Source organism: Macrotis lagotis, chromosome X (genome assembly GCF_037893015.1).
Source record: "Macrotis lagotis isolate mMagLag1 chromosome X, bilby.v1.9.chrom.fasta, whole genome shotgun sequence".
Lineage (NCBI taxonomy): Eukaryota > Metazoa > Chordata > Mammalia > Peramelemorphia > Peramelidae > Macrotis > Macrotis lagotis.
In genome coordinates, this window is record NC_133666.1 from 326282099 (window position 1) to 326295007 (window position 12909).

Below are 12909 nucleotides of genomic sequence, written 5' to 3' on the forward strand. Positions count from 1 at the left end.
AAGAAATTGGGATGACATCTTCAGATATTTAAACATTATGTTCTAGCAAGACAAAATTTTTTCCAGAAAAATTAAATTCTTTTCATAGTTATCAGTTCAACAATCAAACTTTTCAAAAATCATATTTGTTATATCAGAAGGATTGTTTGCATCTCTTAAGATTGCTTAAAGAATTTCTAAGTATAAAAAGTCTAATTGACTAATAGAAATATTGGTATTAACTACAGCCATTGATATGATTAAAATTATATGAGGCAGCTAAGTGTCACAGTGAATAGAGCACTGGCTCTGGAATCAGGAGGACCTGTGTTTAGATTTAGCTTCAGATCTGGTTGTGTGACCTTGGACAAGTCACCTAACCCCATTGCCTTGCAAAAACAAAAAAAAATTAGAGGACAAATTAACTGAGACGTTAGAGACAAATTAACTGAGATAATAAAATCTTCCTCCTTTGCTCTACAAGAAAGTGAAGCAACAGATATAATTAAGGATCCTCCTTTTTTTACATACATATGATATATTATTGAAATAGCCTGGAAAGTTTTGTTTGTGAAATTATTGAAGGCAATGACACATTATGTGAAATTTTCTATATAATCCACAAATTTTAAAATTGAAAATGATATAACATGGGTGTTAGAATCTGCACTAATGGAACTCAATAGGTATTAAATCAAACTGTGGTTCCTCATGTAATATGAGTAGATTGTATGGTTCATGGACAATTACTTTTACTGAGAAATGTGAGTGAGGTATTATGTGCTTTTTTCAAGTTGTTCTAAGAGTAAGGAGAGCTCTTCATACAGTTGTGTGATGATGTGGGATGCATTGTATAAAACTATTCTACATTGTCACAAAATTTTCTAGTTTTCTTTTGCCAAAGGACTCCAAAAGTTGCTTTAGGTAAAAGAAGAAATTCCTATTTATTAGTGCTAATAAAGATGAAGCTAAGACTTTTATAACAACAATATCTTCCTGACTATCTGGTGACTGTTTTAGAAAATTGACTACTCCAAATCAGTGCAAACTTCTTCAAATTTTATGCTTTAATCTAGAAGAGCAAACTGAATGTATATCTATAAAAGTTACAGCTAGGGAGAATAAATTCATAAAATAATATTTTATAACTTCCCAATTTGAAAGATAACTGCCTTAAAAATGAAAGAAATACCTGCTTTGTAAGCATTTAACTGATCTGCAGAAGCTATTTTTTTAGTTGTAGGTATTTCTAAATGATATATGAAACAGCACAATGAAACAAGCATTTGGACATGAAAGTTATATTTTGACTACAAGTGAATAAATAGCTCTTTGGTTTGTTAAACAAAATGATACAAATTTTACCACCATCTACAAAACATTATTTGTGTGAAACTGGATTTTCTGTTATAACTGGTATAAAGGAAGACAAATATCAATGTTGATAGTGTTTTTAAAAGAATCACAGGATATATAGTTCCCTGCCTTTATTTTATAATGTATTTTAAAGTTGATAATTTTACTTGGTGTTTGTCAAGTTCAGAATAGAATAAAAAAGGAAAAAGAATGACATATTGTGGCAAGATTGCAGCAGAATAGTACCTACAACAGCCTGACTCCCTACAAAAACTTTATTAAAACTCTAATTATGAACTAATGATAAAGAAACCAAAGGAAAAATTGCTAGAAAGCTACAGAGACACTGGAAAGGAAGAGGCCAAGCCAGATCTACAACTTAAGAAGTGCATTCCCTCCACTCAAGCCAGCAGCTAAGCTATAGGAGGAGAAAGGGCTAATGTAGTACCTGGAAGCAAAGCATGGGGTCCTGCAGAAAGGCCTTCTCTCATAACAACTGATGTCATCTGATTGAGGTCTGCCAGGATCAGAACAAATGATGGAACCAGCTAAGGATTTAGGACAGGCAAAGAGAAGGAATTTTAAAAGGGGGGCAAGAGCCCCAAACCAGGTATTCCTGTAGGGAGCTGGACTTGGTCATTCAATCTAGGAGTAAACTGGGTTTGTCCACCATTCGATCTAGGAGTAAACTGGGTTTGTCCACCTTACCCACATACAAGGAAGAGGCCCAGTCTAACCCATCTAAGAATCTTAGTCCAGAAACTGAAGCTGGAGGTATATTAGAAGAAAATTCTGAACCCAGTGAAGACATATCAGGGGATAAACAGACCAAGAAGGGAAACTAGGAAGAATAGAGGGTCTCCATGAGTCCAGTTGTAGGCTGAGAAAAGAACAGAGACATAGAAATACATGAATTAAATAAGCAAGAAATCTGCTAATTTGATTTTAGAAATGAAAAATATGGAAGGAGAAATGAGAAATATGGAAGGAAAAATGAGAAAAAGAGTTAATAGCTTTAAAAAAGGAGGTGGTAAAAATAACCAAATAAACTCCCTAAAAAAATTAGAACAAGCCAAGCAGAAAATAATGACAAAGAAATTCTAAAAGTCAAAAGATGGCAGGAGAGCAGGGAAGTAACCTATCAAGAATTATTGAACTACCTGAAAATCATGATTCTTCTCTTCCTCCCCTCCATAAAAAATCTCACCCAACCTGGACAATATGTTTTTAAAGATTATAAATGAGAACTACCCAGATAAATGACAAAGTGAAAACAGAATTCATTGTTTACCTTCAGAAAGAAATATCAAAATGAAAGCTGCCAGGTTATATTACAGCTAGAATCTAGAGCTTCAGGATCAAAGAGAAAAAAATATAAGGAGGCAGAAAAATCCAAGTTGAAGAAATCCAAGCTAAGGTTTTGCAGCCACCACTAAAAAGGAGAGGAAAGCCTGTGACTCAATATATTCCAAAAGGCAAAAGACAAAGACTTACAACTCAAATTAACTTACTCTGCAAAAATGAATACAATCCTACAAGGAATAAAAATGATCTTTAAAGAAGTAGATGACTGGGGTGACTAGGTGGTGCAGTGGATAAAGCACTGGCCCTGGAGTCAGGAGTACGTGGGTTCAAATCCGGTCTCAGACACTTAATAATTACCTAGTTGTGTGGCCCTTGGCAAGCCACTTAACCCCATTTGCCTTGCAAAAACTTAAAACAAAAACCAAGTAGATGACTTACAAGAATCTCTGATTTAAAAAAAGATCAAAACTGAGTAGTAAAAGTTGAGAATGCAAACATGGAGAACAAGAACAAAAGCACAAAACTTTGAAGCATGTGGAAAGGGCTATATAGTGTTCACATTATAGAAAAGCAAAAAAAAAAAGCCCAGCATTTACTGATCATAATGCCATAAAAATATATTAGTAAAGGCTCCTTTGAAGAAAGAGTTAAAAATGGGAGACTAATGATTGTTGTCCTTTCTAATAGAAGGGGATCATGACATTAAATGAATGATGACATGTCCTAAATATTATGCTGTTAAAGTGAAGAAAATGTTAGGTTATGCAAAGACATCCTTCTCAATGCCTCTTCTAGAACCAAATTAAGCCAGTGGCTTGATACTCTAAGAAGCAAGTCTTCTAGTGTTGGTCTGGATACAGTGAGAGACTTTGACCTTTCAGATGTAGATTTTTCCCATGTCAACCAGACACCACAGAGGGCAAGCAAAAAAAATTTGAATTAAGAAAACTAGGAATTGATATTTTGTAAAAAATGAATAAAATAGATAAAAATTAAAATGAATTTTCAAAAGAAGAAAGCAAAATATTGTATCAAATTGGGAAAATGAATTCACAATTGAGGATTATAAAGGCAATTAAAGTAAACTATTTTGCCTAATTCCTTGCTAACAGCACTGATAACTTTGAGAAAATATAAAAAAATACAAAATAGTCTAAGGAAAAAAGTCCATTTAAGTAATAAGCAATATCAGAAAGTGAAATAGAATAAACTATAAATGAACTCCCAAACTAAACAACAAAACAAACAAAATTCCAGAACCAGATGAATTTGCATGTGAATTTTATCAAAAACCAATTTCAATATTACATAGAATGTGTTCCATAACAAAAAATGAGTCATTCCTCCACCTCTTACTCAATAAAATGAATAAGGTTTTGTTACCTAAGCCACTGAAAGACAAAGCCGAAAAAATTTAGATTAATAACCCTAAATGAATATTAATGCAAAAATTTTAAAATAATAGCTAAGTTACAACATGTTAGAAAGATTATATACTGTGAGCAGGTTAGATCGCATCTAAAGGGCAATATTCTCTCAACATAATGTAAACTATAAATATTATAATTATTTTTTAAAACTTTATTTTGAATTTTACAATTTCCCCCCAAGAGAAGGCAGTCTGATAGTCTTTACACTGCAAATATAACACATTTTATTAATAAAATAAAAACTTACATTAATAAATGCTGAAGGGTTTTTTTGTCAAAATATAGTATATTTTCAGTAAAATCAAGGTTACAGCAAAGATTCCCATTACCATTACTACTATTTAACATAGTCCCAGAAATGCTAGCCATCATAATAAGAGAAGCTGAAGAAACAGAAACAAGGAAAAGAAGTAGGAACTTGGAGTATCTATCAATATCAGCTCTCAAATCATACTTATAAGTAACAAAAATTAATAAAATGATTTGGTACTCATTAAGGAATAGAGTGGTTGATCAGTAGAGTAAATTAGGTATAAAGCAGTAAATGAACACAGCAGCATAGTGTTCAGTGAACCCAGTGATCTCAGTTATTGGGTAAGGACTTCATATTTGAAAGAAAATATTAGGAAAATTGGAAAACAGATTGACAGAAATTAAGTGCAGACCAACACCTCACATTATACATGAAGATAAATACAAATTGATACATCATTTGATGTGATTCTAATATTAGCTAAAGCTAAAAGAAAAAGAACTTGAAGGAATAACCATAGGCAAAAAAAGAAAAAAAACCCTCTAAATTTAAAGATGATATGACTATTTAGAGAACCCTAAAAGGTTAGCTGAAATATTGAAACAATAATTTCAGTTAAGTTGTAACATATAAAATAAACTCACATAAATCACCATCATTCCTTGTATTAAAAACAAAATCCAGCAGAAAAAGATTCTATTGAAAATAATTACAAAGGTAAAAATTTGGGGTCATTAAGTTTTTGGTGTTTGGTGGTGTTTTGGCCACCAAAACACACACACACACAGGAACTATATAAATATATCTATAAAATCTCTATGGAAGGGGCGGCTAGGGGGCGTAGTGGATAAAGCACCGGCCTTGGAGTCAGGAGTACCTGGGTTCAAATCCGGTCTCAGACACTTAATAATTACCTAGCTTGTGTGGCCTTGGGCAAGGCACTTAACCCCATTTGCCTCGCAAAAAACCTAAAAAAAAAAAAATCTCTATGGAAATAAAGACCTAGTTATTATAATAAATGTCAATTACTCATGGGTTGGGTTAAGTCAATATAATAAAAATGCCTAAATAAAAATACCTAGATTTATTACCTAAATGAATTTACTTATTCAGTGTCATAGATCTAGAAAGAAAATAGTGAAATTCAAATGGAGGGGAAAGAAAGTCAAATATTTCAAAGGAAATAACAGTGGGAAGGGGACCAAACAGTACTAGATATCAATCTATCACACAAAGCTGTAATCATCAGCACTATTACATACTACTTAAAAAATAAAGAGATTGTGAAAGAGATGAGTTATATGTGATATAGATGCAAGCATAATAGCATAGTATTTGTTTTACCTGAGTTATAGGATTAGGTGACCAAAACTTTTGGGAAAACTGGAAAATGGCCTAGGGAAACACTCATAAGCATTGGATTGAGAAGATATCCTGGACAATTTTGATTATGATTCAATTATTTTTGTACAAACACAATCAATTTAGAATTAGAAGAGAAATAGGTAATTGGAAAAAAGAAATTTGTTCTAAATTTTCTAATAAAGGTTTCATATTTTATATATATGTATATATTATATATCCCAAATAAGCTTTGAAATTTTTTCTCAGCTTTCATCCCTGGAGATGAATTGTGGGTTCTAGAGCAGGGGTACTTCTGAAGAATTGGGGGACAATTTTTTAATGCCAGCAACCTCAATTTCCCTTGGTATGATTTCCCTCAAGATTGATGGATGAGAGGGGCGGCTATGTGGTGTAGTGGATATAGCACCCGTCCTGGAGTCAGGAGTACCTGGGTTCAAATCCAGTCTCAGACACTTAATAATTACCTAGCTGTGTGGCCTTGGGCAAGCCACTTAACCCCATTTGCCTTGCAAAAACCTAAAAAAAAAAAAGATTGATGGATGAGAATTTATTTAACCAGCCTTAAGAAGCTTTTAGAAAGAGGGCAACTAGGTGGATAGAACCCTGGTTCTGGAGTTAGAAAGGAGGATCAGAATTTAGCCTCAGATGCTCAACACTTACTAGTTGTGCAACCTTGGGCAAGTCACTTAACCTCGATTAACACACACAAAAATGAAAGAGGTTTTTACTAAGGTGCTATAGTAGAACAGTGGGTACAAAGCATCTTCCCCTTCCCCCCATCCCTCCCAAAATTGTGACATACTGTCCCACTAGCACATTGAGGTCACATGTGGCAAAGGTAGTTCCTAGTTGCTACAAGTCCTTTTATCTTTTTTGATGGGATGTCCCCCAGATTTCCCCTTAGACATGAAGTAGTCATAAACCCATGTTCTATCTGTCCTTGGTTACCAGTGCCATCACTTGATCTGGGGATGCTACCAAGACCCTGATGATGAGGATAGAAATTTAGCATCCTCTGCATCCTTTGAACTTGCAAGGTCTCCCTGCAGTCAAAGGAGCAAGGGGGAAAAAACCTCCACACTCACAGCAAAACTGAGGCCTCCTCTTCCTTGGCTTATTCTGCCCCACACACATCCCAAGCAATTCTCAGGGATTTTACTCTTATGCTACACTGACTCCAGCTTCTGGAATGTTTGCTGTCTGAACACAATTCTTATGTAGTCATTCCAGTTTGAAGGCTTATTCACACTTGGTTAAAGGCCTTCAATTTTTTGGCATTTAGGTGGTGTAGTAAATAGTGAACAAGACCTGGAATTGGGAGGTCTGAGTTCAAATCCTGTTTCAGACAGCTGTATAACCAGACAAGTCATTTATCCTGTGTATCTCAGTTTCCTATATGTAAAAGAATATAACAGCACATGTTTCACAAGGTTTTGGGGAGATTCAAATAAAGTTTTATGTTTGTTTTTTATATTCTGTAGTGTTTTATAAACCTTTAAGTGCTATATAAATACCAGCTATTAAATACTATTAAATACTAACTTGTTAATTGAGACACATGTTCATCTAATTAAAGTATCAAATCTAAAATGAGGTGGAATGATTTTGATCCCATTCTCTCAGGAACCTGATTGAGATACATAAAAAGAGCCACTCCCCAGTAGATAAAATTTTTAAAGGATAGATAGGCAATTTTTAAAAGAAGAAATCCAAATTTTAATCAAACAACAAAAATATGCTCCAAGTAACTAAAAACTGTTGTTTGTTGTTGTTCAGTTATTTTAGCTATGTATCATTCTTCATGATATCATTTTGCATTTCTTGGCAAAGATACTGGAGTGGTTTGTCATTTCCTTCTCCAGCTCATTTTACAGATGAACAACTTAAGCAAATAGGGTTGAGTGACTTGCCTTGGGTCACTCAAGTGTAAGAGTCTGAGGTCAGATTTGAGTTCAGGAAGATGTCTTCCTGACTCCAGACCTGGCTCTCTATCCATTTTATCATCTAGCTGCCCCCAACTAAAAATTAGAGAAATGCAAATAAAACCCACCATGAGCTGGTACATATAGTCAATGAAATCAGGTTCTTTATATCTTTGATCCATCCTTAATTTACAAACACTTAGATAGCAGTTTTCTTCTAAGAAAGCAATTCAAAAACTCTTCCATTCAGGTGTTTCAGATCAGAATTTAACTGCAAAGGAAAAGAACTTCCCTTTATAGTCTCTATTTACTTTCTCTGGTTCACAAAAGCCTAGCAATTACTATTTCAGTTATTCCTAAAATGACTATCTCTAATTGACTATTTTCCTTTTTTTGTCTTTTTTCATTGTAATAGCACCAAAAGATGCTGAGATCTGGTTTCTGGACAGAGCTTTATACTGGCATTTTCTCAGTGACTCCTTTACTACCTACTATCGCCTTCTGATCACTCATCTGGGCCTCCCTCAGTGGCAGTATGCCTTCACCAGCTACGGCATTAGCCCACAGGCCAGGGTAAGAGGAAGTAGATTCAGCTGCCTTAGGATCTTCTAGTCTCAAAATCCTTTCTCCCAAGACTTTGCTACCCTTGATGAAGTTCCTTTGTTTCCATAGCATTCATTTGAGGTTCAGTGGATGAGGAAGCCAGAAAATTTGAGCTCTAATAATAATTTGCTAACTTACAGAGCAACCTTAATTATTATACCTCAGTTTCCTTATAACTACAATACCTGTTCTATTGACTCTCTGTGAGACTGTGAAAAGCCAATAAAATAATATATATGTGGGCTATAGAGACATAATATTATCATTCCATTAACTCCTTAGATTCTCAGGGGTAGAGCAAAAGCCATAATGCCCAAGGCCCAATCCTCTCAGATGACTTCACTGACAAAAGGGCCTCTCTTGGCCTTTTTCTCAGCTATTATCAACTGCTTTCATTTGACCTATGAGACATGACAAAGAGAAGAATGGTCTCTAGAGCATTAAAGATAAATGGGACCTCATATCACTTCAGGGGGAATGATATTCTCCAGTAGAAGTTTCTCATTATTATTTCCCTCCCTCCCCACTACTGAGCTTCCTTTCTCCCTGCACTGCCAGATCAGCCCAGAGGACAGGGGTCTTCTCTCCTGGATGACTATGTACCTTTCTCTACTGTCCTCTTTCACAGCAATGGTTCAACATGTACAAGCCCATCACCTTCAACACAGCTATTCTTGCTGAAGATGATGGCATCTTCTTGAATAAGCTGGACCCGAGCAAGGTGTTCAAGAGCAAGAGCAAGGTCTTAGTCTCTAAAAAGAAGTCATCTCTACAAAATTCAGGCTCCCAGAGAGGTTCATCAACTTCTCCAGTCATCAAGTCATCCCCTCTCCCTGGAAACCCTGTCCGGAAATAAGAATTCACCCAAATGTCCATGTACTACTGCCTTAAACCAACAAGCAATAAAGTATATCCCAAGGGAAAGTCTTTCCTGACAGTTAAGATTCTCTTGTCAGGTACTTGATTGTCTTATCATTCATCCTACTGTAAATACATTTGTGCTTTTCTTGTAGCAATTACCTCTAAATCATCTAATTTTACTCTTTGCTACCTTAGTTGCTTGCCTTCCAGTTGTTTTGTTGGTATTTGAATTTCTTTCTAGTTGCTGATGTTACATTTTCCTTCTGAGTTTTTAAAAGAGAGACCTGTTGTACTTTCAGTTATCAATTGCTTCAAATCCACCTCAAATTATGTTTTGTAGGACTCCACATGAAAAATGATGATAAAAATAGTAATTAATTATTGATTTATATGTCACTGATGATATACCATATAAAAGTAATTGACAGAGCTATGAACTGGTACTATTATATCATTAGTATTCTTTCCCCTAAGTTTAAGTCAACAAAACCATTTAAAGGAACAACAAAAATAAAAAAAAGTATGAGTAAAACATCAACTCCATTACTTACCACTGACTCTATAAAATGTCTACATAGTTTTTTGGGGTGCAGATTGCAATCTATACCTGGTAATCTTTCAATATTGTTCAAGGAACAAAGAAGTTAAGTGATTTGCTTATATATAAGATGCAATTAAGTATTATAACTGGGATTTGAACCCATGACTTCCTAACTCCAAGTCTAGCAATCTATCCATCATATCACATTGACTTTTTCTTTAATAATATAGTTATTATAACAAAAAATGAACTATTTTTCATGTCTTCCTTTTTTGAACCCTTTATCTAGTTTAATTTTTCTGTATTGCACTGTTTCTATTTAAAGCAAACCAGTTAGAGTTATGATTTACAGTGCTCAATTCTTTGTTCTGCATTTTACAAAGTCTTTCCATATTTCCATATTTCTTCCATATTCTTCATGTAAACTTTATGTTAAAAGCTCTCTCAGGAGCTTACCCACTTCTCTGGCTTATTGTCATCACCTAGATAATGTGGAAATTTAAATAATATACACCAATATATAGTCATTGCTAACACCCTTTTCAAGCATCAAGGCTACAGGGCTCAAAAAATAAACAGGTTTAACTACAGGCTAAAAGAAACAAGCAGAACTCATATATCAGAATCCAAAGAAATTTATAGTCCTCTGCCAATGAAGAATATTTATGTTAGGCCACTTAAAATGAGAAATTCTAACAAATCCAAAAGAAAGGAATAGAAAATATTTGATGGTTATATAGAAAGAATAATTTCCTTTGTTATATCAAAGGAACCATTTCCATCAGAATTATTGAAACCTAACCTAGATGCTTTGCTATAATTATATTTTATTTTTAACACTATTCCAAGATGCATATAGGTGGGTGGAGCAATTTTCTAAGATGAATTAAAGTCAATCTATTTGTTACAGGAAAGCTAATTGAGATCCAGATACTCTTAGTCTTTTCTCCTTGTGTTGAAGACATTAATGGAAATTTCTCCTTAGGAGATCCAGTCTAAAGAAACATAGGGCCAAATATTTTGGTAATTTGGAAGGTCACATTTGTTTCAACCATAACAAATTATATGGTTATGACCCTATTGAGAAAACACTAAATAAAGTGTTCCCCCCCCCCAAGTACCACACCCCCTAATTTCCTTGCATTTTTCTTTAATCTCCATTTATAGTTCCAAGTGGGTCCTTTAGAAGTATATAATCCCTGGATATCTTAGGGTTGTAGGATACCAGTAAACCAGGACCTATGTCCCAAAACAAATCCATGCCCACAGTTTCTCTATAGGTAACACAGGAATACAACTGGTCACAGTTGTAGCTTATATATAGCTATACTAATAAGGATAATTATGACACATTTCCATCTCTGGGCTATCTGCCAGCATTTGAATTCTGAACACTCGGGGAAATCATCAAATCTTAATTACTTCCAAGCTTTCCCTATGCTCAAGTGGGCAGATTTTTTTTTCATTTTATTCTGAAATTAAAAAACACCAAATAAAATAGACATTACTACAAGTATGATATGAACAAAAGTATTATAAAAGAAATTGAAAAACCTTATTATGTAAAACTTGTTTTTTTAAAAAAACAATGTGCTGAATTCAACATATAGCTTTCTTTTCCCCAGCTGCCTGTAAAAATAATTTTTCACATTCACTTTTTAAGTTTCACATTTCTCCATCTTTTCCTCTTGGTGCCTCACTCACTCTTCCCTCCCAAGGTAGTAAGCAATTTCCTACAAATTATACATCATATACTACTTTCAAAGCTATACTGTTTGTCTGGGATCTTTTCTGGCTTTCCTTTTATTTTCCTTTTTCCATTTAGAAAAAAAAGTTTTTCAAGATTCTAAATTTGAACACCATGCATAGAGCAGAACATAAAAAGATTTTATATGAATTGATAGTCTCCTTTTTGCATAATTAGTTTTTTAAAGTATGCAATTACAATCTACATGTTGTTTTAGAAATTTATACTTTTCTTCCTTCTGAATGTTCATTTTAAAAAATGTTGTGATGGCTTTAACATAAGTTTTGTTATTGTTAACCTCCCCTATTCATGACTACCCCATCCCTCATCTCTTAAAACAAAACAAAAGAAAGGAAAAAAACCCTTTGTAACAAAGAAACATAGTCAAGTAAAGCCTATAAAGTAGTCAAGCATATACAGCAGTCAAGTCTACAAATGCATGTTTCAGCAACTTTTGTCTTTAGATGCATAATGTCATAAGTCCTCTGGAGATATGATTGGTCATTGCATTGATCAGAATCCTTAAGCTTTTCCAAATTGTTCTCTTTTACTATTTGTTATCCTTGTGTGGTTTGTTTTCCTGGTTCTGCTCATTTCACACTGCATCAACTCCATACTATCCAAGATTCTCTGAAATCCAGGATTCTTTTGTCAGGTTGTGTGGCACAAAGTAAGTGCTTAATAAATATTTGTTGTTAACTTAAATTCTTATGATACAATAATATGCCATTTTGTGCATATACTACAATTTATTTAGTGATTCCACCATGTTTAAGAAGCAAGCTAAGATATTCCCTTAGATTTATGTTCTTTATATGTTTTTCCCCCTTTTATGCTCTGCTTCAGTACCAAGAAATTTTTTTTTTAATGACTCTTCCCTTCCTTGGTGTTGATCTCTTTAACTCTCCTTTTGTTGTTCAGTCATTTTTCAGTTGTGTCTAATTCTTCCTGACCCCAATTGGGGTTTTCTTGGAAAAGATATGGAGAGTAATTTGTTATTTTCTTCTCCAGCTCATTTTAAAGAAGAAGAAACTTAAGGCAGAATTAAATGACTTGCCTAGGGTCACCCAACTAATAAGTATCTAAAGTTGGTCTTCCTGATTCCAGGCCCAGTACTCTAACCACTTGTACCACCCAACTGCCTTTTCTTAACCTTCCTTCATCCCCAAAACATACCTATTTGTTTTTCTGAGTTGAATACAATTTGACATCATTGATGTGTGTGTGTTCAATTTTCTATGTCCTTTTCAGATAAAAGTGAGATTCATCTGATGCCTGCTCCAACCTCTCCTATTCACTCTCATGTACCCCAATAATGGTTCTGCACTACAGTAGTATATCATTTTTACTCAGTGTATTACTTTTATTTTCCTTTCTCTTCCCTCTCTTCAAATTCTCAGACTAGAACCAACCCACCCCTAGGACCTCTCTGGCTTTCTTATTTAACTCCCTCAATGCCCTTTGAAGCTTGTTTCTTTTCCCTTCCCAAGCCCTCCAAATTAGAACATTAGCATTTTAGCATCATATAGCTCTTTCCAAATGCTCAA

General features: G+C 34.2%; 1 protein-coding gene across 4 annotated transcripts in view; it reads left to right on the forward strand.

Annotated features, from left to right (window-relative positions):
- TPGS2 (tubulin polyglutamylase complex subunit 2) overlaps nt 1-9155 on the forward strand; it is a 50252-nt gene extending 41097 nt beyond the window's left edge. For all 4 annotated transcript variants that reach the window (XM_074203868.1, XM_074203870.1, XM_074203867.1 and 1 more), the window contains 2 exons: nt 8026-8183; nt 8842-9155. In XM_074203868.1, the coding sequence (XP_074059969.1) occupies nt 8026-8183; nt 8842-9069 (386 nt within the window). In that variant the 3' untranslated portion in view covers nt 9070-9155. The remainder of the gene's footprint in view (nt 1-8025; nt 8184-8841) is intronic.
- The last annotated feature ends 3754 nt before the right edge of the window (nt 9156-12909 follow it).